We start from the raw sequence: 23,429 nt of genomic DNA, 5'->3' as shown, positions 1-23,429 counted from the left end.
CCAAATCCCCCTCACTCAAACAAAAAAGCCTTCCTCAGTGCCTTCCTGGCAAACCAGCCCTGTCCTGGACTAAGCATCCTTTGGCCTCATCCTGCCCTGAACTGGGCTCCTGAGCTCCTGCCACCAGAGAAGAGTCAAACTAACCGCAGCTGAGAAAAACTGAACCTCACTGGATGCAGCAGCCCCCAAAAAAGGGGGGGTCCAAGAGGGTCCCACTGGGTCCGAGCCTGCAGGAGCGAGGTCCGTCACCCCATCCACCAAATCCATCTGGTCCCGGGATGCAGCTCCGGTGGGTTTTCACTTCCCCTGCTCCATCTACCCTCGATGCCGTGCGGGGTCCGTGCTCCGGAGCGGCCCCCGCCTCGGCTAAGGCACAACTGGGCTGCTTAAAAAAAAACAAACAACCAACCAAAATCCAAAGGGGCAAGAGGTGCCTTGGATGGGAAATTGGGAAATACAGTACGTGGAGCGATGGGGGTGCCCGTGGACAAGGGACTGGGAAGGGGGGTAATGCCCGTACGGCCGCGGAGAGGCGTGGGGCATCGCCTGCAAGCTGCCAGGAGTCCCCTGCGCCAGCACTGCAGGGAAATCGAAAAGTCTTTAAAGATGAAAAGGGAATTTTGGGTTCACATCCCTAAAAAAAAAAAACAAGGGAATTTGGGATTTGGATCCGGAAAAAAAATAGAGAAAGAAAAGGGAATTTTGGGTTCAGATCCGACAAAATAAGGGTTGCAAAGGCGCTGTGCTCTGCTTGAGCCAGCTGCCCTCCACGGCACGGGGCTCTCAGCTCAGCCTCTGCCCCAGCACCTCTGCGGATCCGCTCCTGCTGCCGCCCGAAGACGCAGGCAGGAGCGCGCAGCTCCGACGGGGATGGCTTTGCTTCTCCCAATTCTTTACAAAAAAGCTTTGGCAAAAGTGATATAGTCTAAAGAGCTCTTGAACTACATTCTCGTCCCGCATGGCTGTTCGGTAAACACAATTCTTCGGTGTCTTTGGCTGAAGTTTTAAAAAAATTTTGAAGCTGAAAAGCTTTTTTTTGTTTGGTTTTTTTTTATAGAAATAGATTTTTTCTTTACAAAAAAAAAAAAAATCAAAGCATCTCTTAGCATTTTTAATATATATATATATATATAAAATTCCTGCTATAGAAAACAAAAAACCCAACCTCGGTTTTTGATATTGTTTTTTTAAAGGAAAAAAGAAATTTCTTTTGCTTTGGGAAAAAAAAAAACAAAACTAGCTCGAGACGGCCAGGAAACACAGGAATGGTGCCACGGAATTACATGATGCTGCAGTTTTGCACAGCCTGAGCCTGGGAGGAAGAAAGAAAAAGAAGAAAATGAGAAATAACCCGGTGGTACAACCTGTTCGCTCCGGCTGAGAAGGAGGCAGCGATGTCCGAGGGGGACCCTCGGGGTGCCCAGACTGTGTGTGCCCCCAGCTCTCACCCGCCCTGGCCCTTGGGGTGGAATAAATACCCCTTGGCTGGGGTATTTATAACACTGAAGTCAGAAATTTGAGAATTAGCGGTGATATATGAGGGTAATAATGAGGGTATTAATATTCAAGTGCTGAAATATTCCGGATACCAGCACGGATAACGCTCAGCAGTGGGGGAACGAGAGCCGAGGAGGATGAGGGATGCTCTGGGGCTGCCAAAGAGGCCGAGTGTGGGGTGGGGTGGGGAGATGCCACAGCCATATCCTTTTCCAAACCCTCTCAGACTTAGAGAGAGGCAGAGGGTGCCCGGGGCAAGAGGAAAAGCAGAGTGGAGGAGAGGAAGGAGGGGAAGGGACCCCCACGGCACTGCCTTGCTGAGAAAGGGTGACGCCAGGACAGGGTGGAGACCCAGCAGCACCGGGACAGCCTGGCCCCGGGGTCTGGAAACGGCACTAACCTGCCTACGGGGACTGGAGTTCCCCAGGAGGTAGGACCTGGTCACCAGGCTGTCCCCAAGGCCGATGCTGCCGGACTCGCCCACGCTGCGGTAGCTGCGGGTGACGGTCACGCTGGAAGTGGACGAGCCCGAGGACACGGTGTTGATACCGGTGCTCTGGTTGCCTGACTTGTCGGCCGGCTGACCGCACGTGCCGCAGACCACCGTGCGCGAGCGGAGGTTGTATTCGCCGGGGTCCCCAGAGCCACCGCAGCTACCCTGGAGGTGGGGAGGGGGGGGGAGGGGACACAGACAAAACCACCTTGAGCACCCACCCGAGCACCTTCTGCCTTGAGCACCCTGCCCTGAGGACCGCGGCAGCACCCGTGTGACCCAGGAGGGCTCTTCAAGTTAGTCTTCAGAGGGGGTCCGCGCTCCACCCATCCTCTCCATCACATGGTTTAAAAATAATAACATTTTTTGATGATGATGATGATGATGATGATGATGATGATGATGATGATGATGATGATGATGGTGATGATGATTCCAAATGAGTGGGGCTGGCACACTGCAGATGGGTGAACTGTCCCTGCTGCCTTGTCCTTGCACCCTGGGCTCTCAGCACACACGCAACCCCTTAACTGCGCTTCTCTTGTGCTTATCTAAGAGCATCCTCTTCCTCGCTGCCTGGAAGCGTGCAGGCTGCCTGCTTTCCAGTGAGAAATGGATCTTGGAAAGGATTCAGCCCCTAGATGAACGGGCAAGCGCTGGCCCGCAGGAGCTTGGCTGCTCCATCCAGGGATAATCAATATCCGTCTCGGCACCGCTCTTCAGATCCAGAGAACTCAAAGGAGAGCAGATGACGGACGCCCCATCCCGCTCCTGTCGCACCGAGCCGTCCGGCAGCTCTTTCACCGCTGTTGAGGCACGGCGTGGCGGTGACGGCACCTCTCCATGTGTAATTCCTGCGGGCATCTCGCGCAAGACAGGTCTCTCCTTGCGGGATGGCTCTAGGATAGGTCTCTCCTGGCGGGGGGGGTTCCTGGGCTGCAGCCAGGGGTGGTTTCTGGGGAGAAGCGGCTGTCGCTCTGCTCCTGGCACTGCCGCCTGCTCTCTGCTCTTCCTGGTGCATATTTCAGCTCCGTGAGGGGAGTGATGGGCTGAGAGGAAGGACAAAGTCACCTCTGGATTCGTTCCAGCGCCCTCGTGAAGCGGAGAGGATGGAGCAGCTGCCGTGAAGTGTCGTCCATCAACTTCCCACCGTCCTGTTCTCCACCGCCAAGCGATGCGAGGTACCAGCTCAGCCTCCCTCCGGGCTCCTCCAGCCCTTTTCGTGGCAGGTCAAGGTTGCTCAGGGTTGGACGTGACTTCCAGCAAGGTCTCCAGAGCTCTTCTGGCAAGCAGCAATCTTCTCCAGGTGCCAGAGGTCTGTTGGCTTCTCCCGTGCGGTTGTTCCCACAGCGCCCTCCCAACTGCCTTCTCCCATAGGGTCTGATCCTGTGTGATGCTGAGCTGCCTCCTGCCTTGACTGGGACCGGACCCAAGCTCCCCTAGCATCCCTGTGACAGACCCCCTGGGACCAGCGCGGTACTCACGTGGTGATGGCGGTGGTGGATGTTAAGTTCATCGTCGTCCTCATCCTCATCGTCGTCGTTGATGATCACGGTACGGACCAGTTTCCGCATGGCCACCTCCTACGTGGGACAGGAAAGGAGTTGGGGGGGGGGTTCGGTGTCTGCCGACCCCCCCTGTGCCCTGACCCAGTGCTGCCACCGGGCTCTCACCTCCCCGTTGGAGTTGATCAGGGCGGTGCGCAGGCTGTCCCCGGAGCCCCAGCTGCTCTGGGCTTTCCACACCACGTTGCTGGGGGGGCTATGGGTCGCCCCAGCCCCCGAGGCCCAAATCTAGGGAGAAAAGCACAGAGAAAAGCAACGTCTCAGGTCTGCAGAGCCCAGACCCCGGGGACACAGGTCTGTCCCCCCCCAAAAAGCCCCGTGCCATGGAGCTTGCGCCCTGGCTCCGGCTGCTCCGCGTCACCAACGGCCCAGCTGGGTTTGGGATCTCGGCTGGATCCTTCGCCGGGCAGCGACTCACCGTGACCACCTGGCCAGCCTTCAGGGTGAACTTTGGGGGGAAGCGGTAGGTGATGGGGGGATCGTCTCCATTCTGCCGCTTGATCTGCCAGTTCCCCATCGCCTGGTCCTGCGAGAGAGAGAGAGCAGCAACCCTGAGACCCCCCCAGTTCCTCCCCACCTTGTCCCCGTTTACCTCCTGCCTGTGGGGTGACGAGGGGCTGAGCTACACCCCCAGGGATCCTCCCTGAAGGCAAACACACCTCGTTGGACTTGTTCCTGAGACGGACGAATCTGCCCTCCAAGTCCACCTCCTCCACGCCGACGCGGCCGCTTGTCCGGGCGTGGTGGGAGAAGCTGGTCCGACTCTCGCTGTCCTCCAGCTTCCTCTTCTTGGAGGAACCCGGGGTGGACAAGTGGCTACGGGATGCACCTTTGTGGGAGGAAGGGCTGGGGGACAGCCTCAGCCTGGGCAGGAGGAGAAAGGGAGATGGAGTCAGTGAGGACGCGAGGGCTGGGACCAGCAGAGCCTACTGGGTGCGGCGCCCCGTGCTCACCGCTCCTCCTCGCCCTCCAGCAGCTTGCGGTAGGCGTTGATCTCCATGTCCAGAGCCAGCTTGATGTCCAGCAGCTCCTGGTACTCATCCAGCTGCTGCTGCATGCGTGCCCGCATCTCGGCCATCTCACGCTCCTTGTCGGAGAGCAGGCGCCGGTTGGTCTCGCGTTCCCTGGCCAGGATATCCTCCAAATCGTGCAGCTTTGCCTCCTTGGCGGCCAACTGCGTGGAGAGGGAAGGTGAGAGCGGCTGCTCCGCCTGGGGCCATGCCCAGGAGGGGACCATTCCCGAGGATGGACATCCAGAGGAATCCCTTGGTCTTGACTCACCTGCTTCTGCAGCTGGCTGACTTCGGAGGAGAGGTTGTCGATGCGGATGCGGGTTTGCTGCAGCTCCTCGTGGGCAGCACCCACCATGTTGCTGTTCCTCTCAGCCGACTGCTTGGCGTTCTCCAGCTGGAGGACAAGACGGCGTGGGTGAGCACCCCCAGCACCCTCTGCCCACCGGCACCCCGCAGGGCAGGGCGGGAAGAGGACGGCGACGACGCGCGGGTGCTGCTCACCTTCGCCCCGTAGGTCTTCTCCAGTTCCTCCTTGTAGAGCCTGATCTGGGCTTCGTGTTGGCTCCGCAGCTCCTGCAAAGCTTCCGAGAGTTTGCTCTCAAACTCCCGCTGCCGCCCGTTGTCGATCTCCACCAGCCGGGTCTCGTGGCGGCGCTTGGTCTCCCGCAGCTCCTGGGGACGGGTCAGGGGACACGGTGTCACCTCAGGGTGGCATCGGCTCGGGGATGGGGACACAACACACGAGGGTGGGGGGATGTGATCCCGATCAGTGGCTCACCTCGCTGTAAATGTTTTTCTGGAATTCGAGCTCTTCCTTCAGCGTCTGCAGCCGGTTCTCGGCGTCCACGCGCCGCAGCATCTCATCCTGCAGCTGCTTCTTGGCTTCGTTCAAGGCGCTTTCCAGCTGCAGGGAATCCAGAGGGACCGTCACGGCCGGCTCCTGGGCTCTGCCCGGGCTCAGCACCCGGCGCTGGCTGGGGACCCCTCGCCCAGCCGTGCTTCTGCCCCGCAGTCCCCTGGCACAGAGAGGGAACCTGGGGGGTTGCTGGGGCAGTTGGGGACAGGGCTGCCACCGCTTACCTTGGCCACCTGCCCCCTCAGGTCCCGCACTTCAGACTCCAGGTTCCTCTTCTCGCCCAGGGCTGTGGAGAGCGCAGCCTCCTTGGAGTTAAGCAAAGCCTCCACGTCCTTGAGGCGCGCCTGGGCGGTCAGCAGGTCCCCTTCCTTCTTGGCATTCCTGCAAGGCACCGGGTGGCACGGGTGAGCGCACGGCGGGGACAAACCGTGAGCTGCACCCTGTACCCCCCCGCCCCCCGCCACGGAGCATCGCGGCCGCACCCCTCTGAGCACCCCCAAAACTGCGGCAGGACCGTACACAGCACCCACCTGCCCTGGGGACCTGCAGGTCCCACCCAGTGTGTCCAGCGCTGGGCTGGGAACAAACGGGGGGAGCGGGGGTGTCTGGGGGCTGTAAAGCCCAGCCTGGCCCCGGCTAGAGGTCAGGGTGGTCCAGGGTGGTGCTGGAGCGGCGCTGGGAGGGGGGACACTGGGCAGCAGCGTGTGACATGGGGCAACAAGGTGTGACATGGGGCAACAAGGTGTGACACGGGGAAGCATGGCATGGCACAGCACGGCATGGTGTGACACAGGGCAGCACAGTGTGACATGGGGCAGCAGCGTGTGACATGGGGCAGCACAGTGCAGCACGGCGCGGCACAGAGCAGCGTGGTGTGACACGGTGCAGCACGGCATGGCAATGCGGCGTGGCGTGACACGGGGCAGCACAGCGTGACATGGTGCAGGACCGTGTGACACAGGGCAGCACCATGCGACCCAGGGTGGCATGGCACAGTGCAGCGTGGTGTGACATGGCACAGCACGGTGTGACATGGTGTGACACCGTGCAGCACAGTGTGACATGGTGCAGGACTGTGTGACACAGAGCAGCACCATGCGACCCAGGGTGACATGGCACAGTGCAGTGTGGTGTGACATGGCACAGCACGGTGTGACACGGTGCAGTACGGCGTGACTTGGTGCAGCAGAGTGCAGCACGGCATGGCCCAGTGCGGCGTGGTGCGACACGGGGCAGCACAGTGTGACACGGTGCAGCACGGCGTGACATGGTACAGCACAGCGCAGCACGGCATGGCACAGCGCGGCATGGTGTGACACGGGGCAGCACAGAGTGTCATGGTGCAGCACAGTGTGGCAGGGGGCAGCACAGCGCAGCACAGCATGGCACAGTGCAGCGTGGTGTGACATGGTACAGCACGGTGTGACATGGCGTGACACGGTGCAGCCCAGTGCAGCATGGCACAGCATGGCACAGTGTGGTGTGACACGGTGCAGCACAGTGCAGCATTGCTTGGCACAGTGCAACACGGTGTGACACGGTGCAGCATGGCACGGCACAGTGCAGCATGGTGTGACATGGTGCAGCACGGTGTGACACGGTGCAGCCCAGTGCAGCATGGCACGGCACGGCACAGGTGGTGTGGTGTGACACGGTGCAGCCCAGTGCAGCATGGCATGGCACAGTGCAGCATGGTGTGACAAGGTGCAGCACGGTGTGACACGGTGCAGCCCAGTGCAGCATGGCACGGCACGGCACAGTGCAGCGTGGTGTGACATGGTGCAGCACAGCATGACATGGTGTGACACGGTGCAGCCCAGTGCAGCATGGCATGGCACAGTGCAGCATGGTGTGACATGGTGCAGCACGGTGTGATACGGTGTGACACGGTGCAGCCCAGTGCAGCATGGCATGGCACGGCACAGTGTGGTGTGGTGTGACACGGTGCAGCCCAGTACAGCATGGCACGTCACGTCACAGTGCAGCGTGGTGTGACATGATGCAGCCCAGTGCAGCATGGCACGGCACGGCACAGTGCAGCGTGGTGTGACATGATGCAGCCCAGTGCAGCATGGCACGGCACGGCACAGTGCAGCGTGGTGTGACACGATGCAGCCCAGTGCAGCATGGCACGGCACGGCACAGTGCAGCGTGGTGTGACACGGTGCAGCCCAGTGCAGCATGGCACAGCACAGCGCAGCACGGTATGACACGGTGCAGCCCAGTGCAGCATGGCACGGCACAGTGCAGCGTGGTGTGACACGGTGCAGCCCAGTGCAGCATGGCACGGCACGGCACAGTGTGGTGTGACACGGTGCAGCATGGTGTGACACGGTGCAGCCCAGTGCAGCATGGCACGGCACAGTGCAGCGTGGTGTGACACGGTGCAGCACGGTGTGACATGGTGTGACACGGTGCAGCCCAGTGCAGCATGGCACGGCACAGCGCAGCGTGGTGTGGCACAGTGCAGCACGCCGCGGTGCGGCACGGTGCAGCATGCCACGGCACAGCGATACTGTGCGGCGCGGCGCAGCGTGGTGCGACGCGGTGCGCCACGGCGAGGCACGGGCCTGCGTGTTGCGGCAGCAGCTGGGGAGCAGCGAGGGGGCTGGAGGGTGCAGAAGCCGCCCTGCAGCCGCAGTTACCCAACCGGGGCAGCCCAGGGCAGGGCAACCCGCCGCCCCTCGCCGGCACGGGCGGGCTGGTGCCTCTCCCTGGAGGGCACCGGGCGACGCGCTGCGCCCGGGGGCTGCCCGAGCTGTGGCCGTGCCTCACCACGAGCCGCGGAGCACCAACGCCAGCCCCTGTGTCCCCCCGGCCGGGCTCAGCCCCCAGCACAGGATTGCAGACGGGTCTCCTGGCCCCCCCAGCACCTCTGTGCAACCTCAGCACCCCCACTGGGCCTCCATTCCCCCCCCCACCCCCCCACCCCTTTGCTTTTTAAGCCCTCCAGGAGCAGGTCAAGGCCGTTTCCCACACCAGCCGACCCGAGCCACATCGCTGAGCGCCCGGGGAATCTGATCCGACTAAAGCACCGAAAAAGCAACCGGGCGCTATTTCGGTAGGCCCTATAAAAAGAAAAGACCCAACGCTCTTTCTGCGGCACCCGGTGGCCGTCAGCACCGGGGTGGCTTGCGCCGTCGGCTCACGACAGACGTTGTCACCCCACCTCCTTCAAAACGGGGTGTAGGACTCGCGGGGGGCAGGATGAGCCCGGGGGCCCGGCGCCGGCTGCGGTGCCCCCTCGGCCGTGGGCGAGCGCCGGCCGCGGGCCGGCGCGTGGTGCGCATTCCTGGGGCGGCGAGCACACGCGCGTGCGCCATGAGATCACGGGTAAAAAATACCAGGGAGGGGCTGGAGGCACGGACGACGCTCAGCCTGGCCCAGCTGCAGGATCTGGCCCCCGGGCAGGATGGGGAATGGCAGCAGCGAGCCACCGAGGAGGGGGTTCCACTCCTCTCCTCCCGCCCACGGGGACCAGGACCCCGGGACGAGCAAGGACCGGCATTCCCAGACTTGTGCCTATGTGGGAAGCTTGGTGCTTGGCCAACAGCAGATTTTTTTTTTTTCCTGCATTTCTCTCTGCTTTCTGACCTGAGCCAGCACGGAGAAGTTATTCCGAGCTATCCACACCGCACAAGGCCCTGCCGCGCTGGCTGAGCCCCCTTCTTGCGGGGAATCGCTCGCCGGAGCCGGCCACCCCAGCGCCACGCCGGCAGGTCCCTCCCGTGCAACCCACTCCTTTCGTGCCAGTGACTCATAGGACAAAAATGCCATCTGGGAGCTGATCTGGAGCCTCCCCGGCTCACTGCAAGCATCATTTGAAGCTGAGTTTTCCCATCTGGCAGCGGCTCGCCCTTGCAGCCAGCGTGGCCACCCCAGCACTGCCGGCAGGGATCAATCCTGCTGTCCTTGGTCGAGTTAAGCACCGCTGGACTCCGGGGAGAGCTCGCCCTTGGCACTTTGCTCCCGGAGCTCTTTGCTCGCCGTGTTGGCTGCAGGGACTTGGGTATGGCTGGGGATCACTGGCTTTTTGGGATGGGGCTTGTGGGATGTGCGGCACCAGGCACGTCCTGAAGCCTCTGACTCTTTAGGGGACACCAGTACCAGTTATAAGAGAAATATGGAGGGTGAAATGCTGAGACCAGGTGGTTACACTTGTGTCTCCACAGAGGTGACAGATTTGCCTTCTCCAGGGACAGAAGGGAGCCAGGGTTCGTGGGCAAAACCCACCGATGCCTAGAAGACCCCATGGTAAATGGGAGAAGACTTGAGGACAAATCCATTTTCCTTAAAAGCCTCTGGGGCTCAGCTCTGGGTTACACCACGGGGGAGCAGAGACGGGAGCTTGGGGAGCACTGAGCAGCGGCTGAGTTTGGGAGCAGCTTTGCAGGAAAGAGAGGGGTGAGACAAGTCCTGTCCTGTCCTTTCCTCCGGCGAGTCCGGAGGTCTGCGTGCCACGGCTCTCTGGGCCTGAACATCTCCCCCCACATTCCTTCGAAACACAGCCCTGACCCCAAACGCAGCAGCCCCCAGACAAGATTTCAGCATGAATGCGAGTCCCCTCCCGCCCCCTGTGCCCACGGGTCTGCACGAGCCCTTGTGGTCCCTGTTCCAGCCCAGCCAGGCTTTGGGTTTTCCCTTCGCCTCCCGTTGGGTCCTGCTTTTCTTTCCCCTGCAGCCTCCCGGGTTCCAGCTGGCGCTGGGCTAAAAATAAAAACTTTCATGGCAACTGCGTCACTCCCACTTCCCTCGGCAAGGGACGAACGGGGACCTTCCTCCTCCTCCCCAGAGGGTTTCACTGGTCTCCTCGTCCTGCCTGCCGGAGCCTAAAAGATCCCAAATCCTCTCCCGGCCAAAAGGGAAGCAGAGACCCACCCCGAAGGGCTGTGTGCCTGCGGCCAGGGGACCTGGGCTCAGCGTCCCACAGGATTTGGTCCCCTGTGCCAGCAGAGTCGGGTGTAAAAACAAGCATCTGTCGAAGCCAAGAGGAGAAAGCGCAGCAGAGGCACCAAATCCTCAAGAAACGAATGTCTCGAGAGAAAAGATGGAGGGAAAAGGGGCCTCAAGATGTTTTATTTTTAGCTTTTAAAAGCAGGAAGGAGGAAAAAAAAAAAAAAAAAAAGAAAATTTCAGCCAAGCTGCCAGAAAATCCAAATGGTAATGGAAAGTTGGACCTGCTCTGGCTGTCCTCAGCACAGACACAGAAACAAGCCTACAAAGCTGACGCGACGGCTTCAGAAAGGGCCAGGGCTGAAGACCCTCGGGGCAGACGGTCTCTGCAGCAGGTTCAGGGCCAGCCCCGCAGAGCAGGATCTGCTATTGCCCCAAAATCCCAGCCCGGAAACCCGATGGATCTGGGCTCTCCCTCTGGAAAAGCTGAGACAGGCCAGAGCCATCGGAGCTCACGGGAGGCGAGCAGCTTTGGGCACGTGCCCTACCGGGCTGGCGGAAAGGTGCCAACCCTCCCCGAGAAGCCAAAGCTCACTAGACGCGTTTTAGGAAACACCCTTTGGTTTCACACCCCACTGCTAATCCCCACGAGCCATTTCTGAAGCGCGAGGCTTGGGCAGCGCCGCGCTTCGCACGCTGGAAGGGGACCAACGGGGTGGGATGGAGTCAGTGGAGAAACCGGCGTTCCCCTCCTTCCCCGCCTCCAAAGCGCGGCCGCCCCACCCCAGCCAAGGTGCCAAGTCAGGGGAACACGCAGGCTCGTGCCCCACCTATAAATCTTTTTTGCCCATCTCCAAATCGGCGAGTTTCTTTCTCACCTTGCGGCCAGGGAGCCGGGCAACACGCCAACCTGCTCCCCCGCCACCAGACTGTGGAGAAGCTACCCCAGAAAAGACTTGATGACGTATTTACAGCTCGGGAGACTGAGCTAAGAGAGGCGTCGCGTGCCCGAGGGGGGGTTGTGATGGATGTGATCGCTGGGAGGAACCCAGAAAACCTGCTCTGCCCCCCCTGGGCCTTGGGGCTTTGCGCTGCGCTGCCTCCAGCACCAGGGATCAGTCCCAGGGATCGCTCCCTCACCACAGGGATCGCTCCCTCGCCGCAGGGATCGCTCCCCCACCGCAGGGATCGCTCCCCCACCGCAGGGATCGCTCCCCCACTGCAGGGACCAGGGTTCCACAGGGGAAGCAGCAGGGACAGCATGAGGAAAGGCGGTCTTAGGAAAACCTCTGTGGTGGGGCAATGGGAATGTGGCAAAGCAGCTTCTCCCAGCTCCTGACTCATCTGTGCCGCTGTGCCTTTGCCAAATCACCAGGATAAACATAAGGCGGTTTCCTAGCAGGGGAGCTGTAAATAGCCGGCGTGATGTATAGCGAGGACAACATCTGCACGGAGCCAGCATCCTGCCAGGCACCAAAACCCCCTGCCAAATGGCAGCCAGGGGATGCCAGCGCTGGCTGTGTTCAAGGATGCATGGAAACGGCTCCCACCCTCCAGCATCAGCTGTGCCAAAGCTCCTTCCTGGTGCCAGGGTTGGTGCCGGCCATGCCGCCGCACGCTCCTGGCACGCTCGTCCCTGGGGCCGAGGGGTTTGCTCAGCTTCACGTGGCCCCAGCGGAGCGAGAACAGCTTGTTGGCACCTCCTAAGGGCTGGGCTTCCCCCTCCTGGAGTCGGGATCTGGCTTTTCCTCGCAGTCTAAAAATGAACCAAACCCGCTCCTTCGTTGGGAACCAGCAAAGAGCATTTTGCAGGGATGAAAACGGATCCTTCAGTCTGGGGTTCCCAAAATCTTAGTTGTTCCTGTCAGGACACCCTCGCTGGGAGTTGTGGATGCATAAAAAGCCCAGTGCAGTTATTCCTGACGGAATCAGCTACAAATACTCCCCCCCAAAGCCTTTCAGGAGCTTTTCTCTGTTCACTGGATACGCCAGAGCAAAGGCCCTGCGCCCGGGCGCCGTCCCTGCGCAGCCTCTCGTGGTGGGGAAACGCAATTAGGCTTCATCAGCACCGCAACGAATCGATGCGCGTGACGACGGCAGGGACCGATGCCCCCCCCCCCCACTGCTTAAAAGCCAGAAGCACGATTTCAGAGAATAAATAGTGTATTAAAAAGCCTCACCCACCCCGTGCTGGCTGGGGAGCCCCCGTGTCACTCACTCCCCGTCCCAGGCTGTTATGCCACTGCTGGTGACTCATCCCAGCCTTCGCCAGCGGCTCGGAATGGAAATCCCAAGTCACCAAGTGACGTTGCTGTTTGGGCTGAGTCCCCCCTAGTAACAGGAGGGCTCCGTGGTTTTTGAAGCACGGATGGTGTTACCAGAGCGGTTTTATGGCTGGAAAAGGGGGTTCTGCCAGCTCCCCCGTGGAAGTCGGTGGGGGAACGGACGGGATGTGGCTTTCCACTGCCCACACTGCGCTTTTGGGGGGGCCCCAGGTGAGGTTTGCATCAGGCATAAATCTGTGTCTGCATAGACAAGGGGCAGGATTTCTTCTCCACAGACACGGGCCCCAGCGTGGAGCGGGCGTAGCCACTTTGCACCGGGTCTGCCGGTGCCTCGCTGCCTGTGAAACACCCTTTGGCAGCCGCCTTTAACTTTTCCAGGGAGCAGCGAGCCACAGGAGACAGATGCAAAGAGCTGGGAAAGAGCAAGGGAGCATCAGCTGCTGGAAGCCACCGGTGCCAGGGGCGGGCAGACCCTGCCACCGCTCGTGGCTGCGCCTCGGGGACAAGCGATAGGAGAATTTCCCTACGGATTCCTTTCACCACCAAAACCCCTGGGTTAGCTGGAACAAGCAGGGACCCAGGCCTCCCTCCAGGCTGGGATTACGCGCGAAGTACCACCAGTTGAAACTTGATTTAGCAAAACTGGTCCAAGCCCCACGTTTGTCCCCAGAGCCGCTGTTGCAGCGCTCGGCAATTTGGCTGCACGGTGGGCAGGAGAAAACCCGACCAGCGGTTTTGCCTGAGGGAATCGGCTCACCCTGGGGTTTTTCCAGAGGTGGGGGGGGGGGGGGGCTGTTTCCTCACTTGCAAAACCTGCATTTTCCCTCGGAAAAAATCACCAAAGACTTTAAAAACCTCAACATCTCAACAGCTCGGAAAACCACCATCAAACACGGATCTATCCCCGCTCGCCAGCCCAAGCTCAGCACGACCCAAACCCCTACGTCACGAACAAGCCAGCTTGCCTTTCGCTGGTTTCTCATGGAATTTTGAATCCGATTATCCAAAAGACACTTGATGGCCTGGACTCAAACCATCTCAAATACAGATTAAAGCAGTAACATTCTTCAGCAGGAAAAAGGAACTCTCAAAAAAGCCTGGAATTGTGCTGGAAAGAAAATTCTTTTAGACATAGCTCAAATATGCGAATACACCACCTTCCGTGTGGCTCGCTTTCCATCTTCTGAGGACAAGGTCTCAGTGGAAAAGGCAGAAGAAAAAAGCTTGTTTTTCCAGTCCAGAATTAACCTACAATTTGTAGTGTTGTGTATAATCTAAGAGCCTGTTCAAAGCTTAAGCCCTGCGTTGCGCATACCTCTGCCTTTGGGAAGAGGAGAGAGCAAGGAAATTCCAAGTATTCGCTGCGATACTGTGAACATTCACACGGGTGACAAGTGCAGCTTCGTGTCTTTCATATAATGGACAAACACACAAAAATTGCATCTCAGACTGAACGAAATTTAAGGGATTTTGCTCAGTCTTGACTCTCTGACACAGTAAATTCCAGTTTTTGCAATAACTGGGTTCAAATTTAATGGGAAAGTTTCGCATGTCATTTTTTTCCCTTGAAAATAACTCCTAGTGTCGCACCTCCGTAGAAATCCCAGAACATTGATCACAGCCTTTAATACATCCTTCTCTTGATGCATGAGAAACGCAAAGCCTATAAAACATCGCCTTAAAGGATGAAGACAAAGTGCAGATTCCCAGTGTTTTCCTGGGGGATTCGACGCCGTGGGGGGAGGCCTTACAAATGTAGTTAAAAACAGGGAGCTGAGTCACTCAAATTAGTCATGTCTTCGGGACTGTTGGGGCAGGCGAGGGGAAAACAGCCGTAAGCTCGTGTTTCGCTGGGACCTGGCAGCCGGCGACGCGGCCAGGGCTCGGGGCAGCAGAGAAAGGGCAGGGATGCAAATCCCAGTCCCAGGAGCAAGGAAACGCGTTGCCACCATGCAAACGGGGCGGTCACCTCCTTTCCCTCCACACCCACGTGTGGTCTGATGGTGGCTCTGAATGCAAAGCTTTGCAAGCCCCTAAGCGGGGCGATGGAAAGCGAGGAGGAGGTCGCTCTGCTGAGGGGAGCATCGCCGTCCCGGCTGCGCTGCGGGGAGAAAGCTGCCCCCCAGCCGGTGCCTGCTGCATTGCCTCCACCCGCAGCTGGACACAAGGTCTCTGGACATGGTGGGACAAGGCGAGGAGGACCCGAAACAAGGGGGCAAGCTCAAGGTCTCCTTTTTCCTCCCCAGCAGCGCCTCACCCCATTTTCCATCAATCCAGGTACGCAAATTTTCCGGCCAGCGAAATTTTCCTAAGAAACAAAGCAGGGGATTGTTGGATCCAGCTGCCGCCTATCTCCCTGGGAACAAAAGGGTTTGCTATCCCGGCTCCGAGAGCGCAGATAAAGGCAGGCGAGGTGTTTACACTGCCACAAGGTCTGTTTGCACGCAGCGGCGGCGAGGCCGGCGCGGGCTGCACTGGAGCTGCCTTGCGCGCCCGCTTCGGCTGCCGGCGTGAGTCACCGCCGGCGCTGCGAGCTCCCGGCTGCGCTGCCTCTGGCGGGGTGGCTGCTGGGGTGGGTCTGAATCGTAGAAGCAGAATCCTTTCGGTTGGAAAAGGCCTTTAAGATCAAGTCCAACCAGTTAAGATCGTTAACCCACCACTGCCAGTTGGGAAACCGCGGCTCGGCGCAGGGACGAGCAGCGGCGAAGGCGAAGGCCGGTGTGTCGCTGCGCTCTGCCATGTGCAGCCGCGGTGGCAGACGCCCCCAGGGCGCCTCTGCCCGCTTTCCCTGGCAGCATGGACTGTGCCGGGGTGAAGCCCAGACCCCCCTTGGCGCGTCTGCAGGAAATAACCACTCCCCCACCAGCGGGGGCTGCGGACTTGGCATCCCCAGAAAGGGCAATTCAGCCCCGATTGCTGCGTGCGCGGGATCTCCCTGCCAACGGGGCCACCGCAAGAGGCTTCGGCCTCACCATCACCTCCCTCCTGCTCAGCCCCATGTGCCCTCACAGCGCTCGCCACGGGGCAAGCCCCAGCCCAGCAGCTTTTTGGCACTGGAGCGACAGGGCCAGTCGCGAACCGCAGCGTCGCTGGCTCGTCGGGACACGCACGCCGCAGGTTTGCGACTCTCCCCGATCAGAGCTCTGGGCGCAACGCAGCCTGCACGAGCACGATGCCGAGGAGCAAATCTGCTCTCCCCAGCGCTCCGCTTCCCCCCGCTAAAGCCCACGGAATGAAGGCTCAGCTTCGCAAAACCCTCCCTCGTTCCTCCCAGCGCCCGCAGGGCTGCGGGGAGGTGACTGGGGGAGCGAGCGCACCCTCGCACCCCGCAGAGGGTGGCGGGAAGCGGGTTATCCGCGAGCAGCCGGCACGCCAGGAAGGAAGGGGCAGGCGAACGTGGCTATCAGGGACGGGGCGAAGCGTGGCCCCGCGGCGGCCGCACCCTGCTGCAGCCCCGAGACGTGCAGCTGAGCGTGACTCATCTCCCTGCTTGTGCCCCCGTGCAAGTCTCTAACCCTCCTTCTCCTGTCCCGCTGTGACCTCCTTGGCTGTCCCCACGGAGGGGACAGGGAGAGTGGCGCAGGGCTTCGTTTTATTCATGTCCCGCTTCACCGCTGGGCTGCAAAGGCTCTGCGAGCACAGCCAGGGCTGGATCCAGAGCCACCGGCCAGCCCAGAGCTCTGCTCGGCCACCCTATTACAAGGAGAGGGGGACAAATGGCTCTTCCCAGTGGGGACTGGGAGCTGCAATGGGGCAACTGGCCACCCCTAGCATTGGAAAACAGCTGGGTGCCCATGAGCACTAGGGCCCAGTCTCCTTTGGGCTCCCACCCCTTCGGAGCCCCCACATTACACATCCACGTCAAGAGTTTGGCCTTTTTTTTTTTTTAGGCTCACATGATTCAGAACTGGGGTTTTAATGGAGAGAGCATGTCCCTAAACTGTTATTAAATAAACCCCCAACAAATTGGCACTACCGAGCTCGGCCTCCAGCCAAGCGCTGCGGCGGGGAGACGCCGAGCTTTGCTCAACCAGGGCTGGGGGCACCGACCTGGATGGCAGGAGGACGTGGACGTTGAAAGCAGGAGCCAGAGCAAGCGGCTGGAGGTGGCTTTTGTCCAAGAGGATTGAGTCACCTCTGCTATCAGAACCCTTCTGCTACCGAGGTGCTTCTGAGCCACTTGCAGCCCCGATGCAAAAATTCAAAAGCTTCAGTAGAGACATTGTTTGCTCCTGAGCCCGGCTCTGTCGCCTCTTTACAGGAACAGGGCTCCAATACCTGCAGGAGCAACCCTGTATTTAAGCAGGGTAAAGTACAGGCAGCAGGGCATTCACCGCGCACGGTCCCCGGGCTGCGGAGGGACTTTGTCCCTGTTGCCACCACACGTAAACACGGGAAGGCAGCGATAGAGCATCACAGCTGGCTACAGCTCGGAGGATAACCCCAGCCACGGGCGCCTTCACCTTTACCGTGGAAAGGAAATTGGTTTACGATCGACAACGGGCGACGTTGACTCAGCGTCGCTCAGGAACAGAGGTGTCCTCACCCCGGTTTGGTTTTGTGGCATCTCTGCGGGCGCGGTTCAACGCGCTTCGTTAACCAACTTCCACCCGCTTTGGCTCTCCCGAGCACCCACAGCCCCAGATCGCACCGTGGGGCTCACAGACACGTTGCAGCGCCCTTCGCGTACTGAAACGGGGCTGCTCCGGGCCGGCCGAGAGCCAGGCTGCAGCGCTAGAGGCTGCAGCTGCCACCGCAGCGAGGGGGGCCGGGGGACCGCGCCAGCCCCCGGCAGTTGTTCAGCTTCACACTGGGGCTATTCAGCTTACGGCTGTTTTCCCCTCGCCTGCCCCAACAGGGAGGGGAAGGGGGCAGAGACAGGTGGGCCCCCAGACCCGACACCCCGGTGAAGGGCTGCGGGTGACCGATGGCGGCTGCGGAGAGATAAGGATTTCACGCGGCACCGGCCTCGGCCGTTTGGGAACGTGCCGAGGCGGCCACAGAGGAACAGGCTCAAACGGCCTCGCAGAGAGAGCAGGACGGGGAAATGGGTCACGGAGAAAGTGCAGGACAGCGGGAGGCGATTCCCAGCATTAGCCCAGGGCAGCCCATCCCGAACCCACCGGGCTGATGCTTCCCAGTGACCCCTCCATGCCAGCCCTGACCTTGCCCAGGACCAGGGGGGAAAGCTCCAGCGGCTTCCTCCTATCCCAGCCGCCAGCAGCAGGGAACTGCTGCTCCCAAAGGGCACAAATTCAGCAAAATAAGGAGCCGGCAGCAGCCCAGCGTGCCCCACCCCAGCCCCGCCGCCCTCTTCGATTGCCTCTTGCTGAGCTCTCACTTCTGCCAGGCTCCAAAGTTGAAGTGTTAATGGGGCTCAGACAACTGAAGTGACGTGCACGAGGCTGAAAAACACTTGTGGCAGCAAGCACGGCCAGAGCAGGCTGGGACGTGCTGTGCTAGGCGCTGTACGGGGATGGATGCGTTCCCACACCGCAACCAGCCCCGTTTCCCTTCGCAATTGCTTCTCTTTAATCCCCCAGCTCTGAGGTTAAGGTCCTTAATTTGCCAGGGTGGATCCTATTGTACCAAAAAAAAAAAAAAAAAAAAAAAGCTGAAGGCAACAGGATTTCCTTTCGTTCCCCTCATCCCCGGGAACACGGCACACAGCGAGGGGACGACCCAGCCCTGCAGCAGGACGGGGTAACAGCAGTGTCTGGAAGACGCCAGCGAACGCAGCCAGCGATGAGAGCAGAGCCACAAACCGAAAGTACCGGAGCCTTTTACTCTGCCTGAGATTTTTCCCAGCTCCCTGAGCAGGACGAGAGGGGGCTGGATGTTTGCAGGGACAAGAAACAGCCCCGCACAGAACTAGCCATGGGCTAACGAAACCCTCAGCCCCGAAGCAACGGCGCTTTTGCCCCAGAGCCTTTCAGCCCCACGGCGCGCAAGGAGGGCAGGCAGGCACGCCTCGCCATCCCGAGCTGCTGGGTGGGGATATCAGGGGAAAATAAATCTATCCAGAGCGCTGGAAACTCAGGGGCGCTGTGTTTAAGAGGGTCCCCAAGGGGCATGGGTGTCCCAACCCAGCCCCAGCTCCGCGTCGCCTGCTCCCCCAAAGCATCCCCCGGCTGCACAAGCTGTTCTTTGTTTGCTCCGAAAGGGCAAAGCCTCCTCCGAGCCAAACCGTTCCTTCCCTGGCAGCGATTCTACGAGACAGAGGGGGGCAAACAGCCCAGGAGCCTGAGGTTTCTCCCCCACGCAAAATGTTCCAGCACAAGCACATTGCTGCGAGAGGCGGCACAGAGGCAGCGCCCAGCCCTGCGGCGGGGAGGCCTTTGTGGGTTGGGTTTTTTTCTCTTTTTTTCTCCTTCTTTCAGTAAACGGGTCCCGTTTACCTGCTTACCCATTTACCTGGGATGGGGCTGGGCTGTAGGGTTCACCCCAACCCTCCTGGCACCCTCGCTGCTGCTCTGCCCTTGGACGAGCTTCCCCCCTGCCTGCCTACAACAGCCTTTGGGAAACAGGAGATTTTTTTCCTCATTAAGGCCAGGGATGAGATCTGGACCCGGGGAGGAAGAGGCGCTGCCAAAGCACCGGCTTAATCAGGTTAGGGGCTGCAATTCAGGAAGCCATCGCTCATCAGCCGCACAGCTAACAAGGGCCTGGTTCCTGTTTTGGAGGAGGGAGCCGACCACAGCACAGCCACCCCTTGCCCACGGGAGCTGGGCACTCAGAACCCCCCGCCCAGGGCTCCTCTTTTGGGGCTGGAGGTGCCCAAGGGCTTTATCGATACACCCCTGCGCCCCCAGACTGGGGCTTGCACTAGCAAACACCTCTGCCTCGAGGACGTGGGCTGAGGTGAACCCTCGGTGGAGCGAGGGCTGCGGCTCCTGTTTTCACCCGCTGAGTCAGGAGCCAGCTCATGGAGAGGGGGCGATGGGCAGGACCGGGGTGCAGAGCACCTCTCCATGGCAGCCCGGCGCTGTGCTGGAGCCTGCGCCCTCCAAAACCACCTGCCTGCTCCTCCTTGGGGACCACGTCAGGGACATATGCGACAGGGACATTTCAGGCTGGTCCTGCCTCTCCCCACGGGCTGGGAGGGGACGATGCCAGGCGCTGCCAGCACCCCTGAGTCACCAGCCACCCTCGCCACACTCTCCGCTTCGCCTCGCCTGTGGCTTCGGCACAGCCAGCAGCTACACGGGGCTGGGGAGCCGACGGGGAAGCCCAGGGGCTGGGGACACGCGTGGCAGAGGGCCAGGGAGCTGTGCCAGGAGGGTGTCCCTCGTCCCAGGGCACAGCCAGTGCCAGGCAGCATGGGGGTGAGGGTCTTCTGGTGCAAGGAGCCAGGGTGGGTGCTTTGGGAAACCCAGCATCGAGCAGCCAAACAGGCAGTGGGAAGGGTCCAGCCCGAAGGGAAGAGCAGCCAGCCAGGATTAGAGGGGCAGCAGGAGGCACGGGGCGGGCAGCTGCCTGCACCTCTCACCCCAGCTCTGCCCCAGCCTGGCCAGACCCTCCTCCACCCACGCAGCTCTTGCACCAGCGCATCAGCAGCTGGTGAGACCGGTCTCCTGTTTGCACAACCCGTCCCCCTCCAGCCAGCACCTCTTCCCCCACCCCAGCTACGGCACCCAGCACCTCGCCCTCCCGGGGTGGGCCCAGCACCCCGCTGACTCCGCCACCACCCAGGCACCCTGCCCGCAACCAGACAAGCCGTGCCTCGACACCCCCAGCCCCCCGCCCTCCCTTCTGCGCCGGCGAGACAACCCCGGCCGCAGGCAGCGGCGATGCTGCGGGTGCCGATAACGTGGCCCCAGAGCCGCCTGCCCCGACGGAGATACCCGGTGCTTCCCCCGGGGGCTGCCGAGGAGACCGAGGGGAGCAGAGGGCTGCCGAGTCGGTTATGAGCCAAGCAAAGCGTCACCGCACCGAGGTCCGTCGCTGCCCAGGACAAGGCGCTGACCCAGGGGCTCGGGGTGGGCAGGCAGAGCTGGCAGGACCGGCACCTCCCTGCCCAGCCGGCTGGCAGAGAGCGGAGCATCACCCGCAATGCCTGCCCCACCGGGAACACGGGTCCTTCCTGACCCCGTGAACGGCTCCGACCCATCTGCAGCGTCGGGCTCGCAGCAGCCCCGTTCCCAAAAGATTCGGGGCACCCCGGCCAAGCTGAGCCCTGGGAGCAACATCGCGGCTTGGCAGCTGATTCGTGCCCCTCTCTGAGTAACCTCGCCCCGTCGCGAAGGTCCCCAGTGCCACGAGAGGAGCTGCAGCCCCTTTGCGAGGGTTTTAGGGGTCGGAAAGCGGCCGTGATACTGCTGCCCGGGGAAGCAGGGGCACGCCAGAGACAGGGATGAGCGGCACCGGCTTCCCCCGACAGAGCCGCTCGTCCATCTCACAAACCGTGACTCAGAGACGACTCAACACCAGAAAACACCTCACCTTCAGAAACCGCGCTCACCGCCCGTTCTCCGAAAACGGCGGCCCAAAACCCCACCGAAACCCGCCGCCAAACCGAGAGCTGCTCTTTGGGAATCCCCTCGAGTCAAAGCACATTTTCAGGGGGATCTGTCAGCTTCAGGGAACAGCTCCAGGAGCACAGACCACCACAGGAAAAAGCTTAACATAATTTTTTTTTTTTTTTTTTTTTTTTTCAGAGACAGCTCTGCGGCACAGCCAGCTCCGGGCTGAGCACACAGCCCTCAGCCAGGGACGGCTGCAGGCCGGGCATTTTTTCCAGCCCTCAAAAGATCACGGCCAAGATAGTTCTGGGTTTGCATAAGGCAGCAAAAGCCTTTAGACAGCTCAGCTAGCTCCTCGTCTCGCCAGCTCCCAGCTCCCTGGGATCTGCCTTGCAGAGGGTGGGACGAGCGAAGCCGCCTTATCTAGGGACGGAGCCGCAGCAGCGCACGGGAAATAGAAAGCTAAATATAAAACACCGCACGGCTCTCAAAGACAGCTGTAAAAGGCTGCACATTCACTCCCTTCCCAGTAGGTAGAATATTTATGGCATCTTCTGAGGAAGTTAATTTTAGCCTCGTTTGGTAAAGACTCAAAACGAGGCGTCCAGAATAAGAGGCAAAAGATCAAATGGAGGAAGAAGGGGTTGTCCCGCCACTGCCCAGCCCGGATCCTGCCCTGAGCCAAAGCTGATGACCAAAAGGGACTCACTTGCTCCTTCCGTGGAGTGGGGCTTGGGGAGCTGAGCACGACGGGGGCCGCGGTCCCAACGCCACACGGGCTGGCGAAGCCCCGAGGAAGCCCAGTGGCCGGTCCCTGCCTGGCCAGCGGTGTGGCACCGGCCAGGGAACCCCATGCAGGGACCCACGTCCTCAGGGGACCTGGGCTGGGCATCTGCCACGGTCCCGAGGAGGGGAGAGCGGCTGCTGGCAAGGAGGTGGCATTGCTGATGTCAGGAAGGGAAAGATCGAACCCTGACGGGAAGGGGCTGGGGGGATTTGAGCCTTAAAGCAGACCTGGAGCACATCCCCCAGAGCCAGCCGAAGGGAAAGGGACGCAGGCGGTGCCCGAGCGTTGCTTGCCTCAAAGCAGGGGACCCCGCAGGGTGGGAACAGCTCGGCACAGGGAGGGTTAAGGCAAAGAAAACCCGAGCAGGTTCTTCAACGGGTGCCAAAGACAGCAGAGGAAAATAGGACGAGCAGGCGAGATCTGTGGGCAGGACAGAGCCAGCTGGCTGGCACCGCTTCCCGGTCTGCGCTGGAGCGCGTTTCGGAATAGCTCCAGGATGACGAAGGCGGAGGGGCCGCCAGCCCAGCGCTCGCGCCCCGCGTCGCCCGGACCCTCCCCACGAGCCCGGGGCACGTCCACTCAGCCCCAGCCCTCAGCTTTCACAGCTCTGCTCCCGGATTCCCCCCCTCCAAGGGCATCCCGGCTAAAGATGGCGCTTGGAGGGAGAGCCGGAATGCCGGGAGAGCTTCCCCTCCTCTCTCGGTCCCTGCCATAGACACTCCTGCCCCAGCCGGGTCATGGGTTTCCCCTCTCCCTGCCTCCTCCAGGTCACTCCTTCCTCCCTCCCGGCTCCCTGCCAAGCATGACGACAGTGACCGTCCCGCCGCGGTGCCCCCCCGCCGTCCCTGTCCCCGTCCCCACGGCACTCACCGGGCTTTCAGCTCCTTGTGCTCTTCCCGGACTTTGCTGAGCTCCAGCTGCAGCCGAGCTCTTTCCTTGGCCACCGAATCCAAGGTCTTGCGGGCGTCCGCCAGCTCCGACTCGTAGGCAGCCTTGATGCCCGAGACCTCGCGGCTCACCACCTCCTCCGACTCGGTGATGCGGAGCCGCAAGCCGGCGTTCTCCAGCTCCAGCGAGCGCACCTTGTCGATGTAGACGGCCAAGCGGTCATTGAGCTCCTGCAGGTCCTCCTTCTCCTGCAAGCGAGTGATGCGGGTGGGGGACAAGGGGGTCCCCGAAGCCCCGCTGCGGGTGGTCCTCTTCTGCGAAGGCGTCGCCATGGGGTCCGGCGTCGAGGCGAAGGACACGGCACAGGTCACGGCTCGGCGTCCCACACCACCCACCCAGCTGTCTCGGCTGCTCCTGGTTGTCTGAGTGACTTGCTTATATCCCAGCTGGGCTGTGCACTGGGAGGAGGAGCTGCGAGGAGGAGGAGGGTGGAGTTATCCGAAACCTGGGTGGAGACAACCCACTTGCATCAGTCAAGGCCTTTGCTTGGAAAAGCATCCCTGGGAAAAGGGGCCTTGGGAGGGCAGCTCTGGGGAGCGCAGCTCAGGGTGACCCCCCCTTGCAGACACCCCGTGCCCCCCCCTTTTCTAGTGCAATTCCTCCAGCTGAGGATGGCTTTCAGCTGGGGGG

General features: G+C 60.9%; 1 protein-coding gene across 3 annotated transcripts; it reads right to left on the bottom strand.

Annotated features, from left to right (window-relative positions):
* Positions 1-1,166: 1,166 nt before the first annotated feature.
* LMNA (lamin A/C) lies at positions 1,167-23,104 on the bottom strand. 3 transcript variants are annotated; one of them, XM_086478343.1, is made up of 12 exons: positions 22,722-23,104; positions 5,649-5,805; positions 5,347-5,472; positions 5,070-5,240; positions 4,837-4,962; positions 4,509-4,729; positions 4,215-4,419; positions 3,974-4,081; positions 3,664-3,783; positions 3,475-3,573; positions 1,898-2,155; positions 1,167-1,312 (listed from the first exon to the last, which is right to left on the bottom strand). In XM_086478343.1, the coding sequence occupies exons 1-12, from the start codon at positions 23,069-23,071 to the stop codon at positions 1,280-1,282; spliced, it is 1,974 nt and encodes a 657-aa protein (XP_086334469.1). In that variant the 5' UTR covers positions 23,072-23,104; the 3' UTR covers positions 1,167-1,279. The 3 variants fall into 3 exon arrangements, with proteins under 3 accessions (XP_086334469.1, XP_086334470.1, XP_086334471.1); XM_086478344.1 differs by having other exon boundaries at positions 1,167-1,306; XM_086478345.1 differs by lacking the exon at positions 3,475-3,573 and having other exon boundaries at positions 1,167-1,306.
* Between the last annotated feature and the right edge of the window lie 325 nt (positions 23,105-23,429).

The sequence above is a fragment of the Leptosomus discolor genome, chromosome 26 (genome assembly GCF_034619465.1).
Source record: "Leptosomus discolor isolate bLepDis1 chromosome 26, bLepDis1.hap2, whole genome shotgun sequence".
NCBI classification, from domain to species: domain Eukaryota; kingdom Metazoa; phylum Chordata; class Aves; order Leptosomiformes; family Leptosomidae; genus Leptosomus; species Leptosomus discolor.
The sequence above is the reverse complement of the archived record's forward strand: the minus strand, read 5'-3'. Positions and strand labels throughout refer to the sequence as shown.

Coding starts and splice junctions, on each gene's coding strand:
- LMNA (XM_086478343.1), bottom strand. CDS start 23,071: ATGGCGACGCCTTCGCAGAAGAGGACCACCCGCAGCGGGGCTTCGGGG. Junction 2,156..3,474: donor TCCACCACCGCCATCACCAC/GTGAGTACCGCG, acceptor CCCCACCTCCAG/GGTAGCTGCGGTGGCTCTGG. Junction 1,313..1,897: donor ACTCCAGTCCCCGTAGGCAG/GTTAGTGCCGTT, acceptor TCTTCCTCCCAG/GCTCAGGCTGTGCAAAACTG.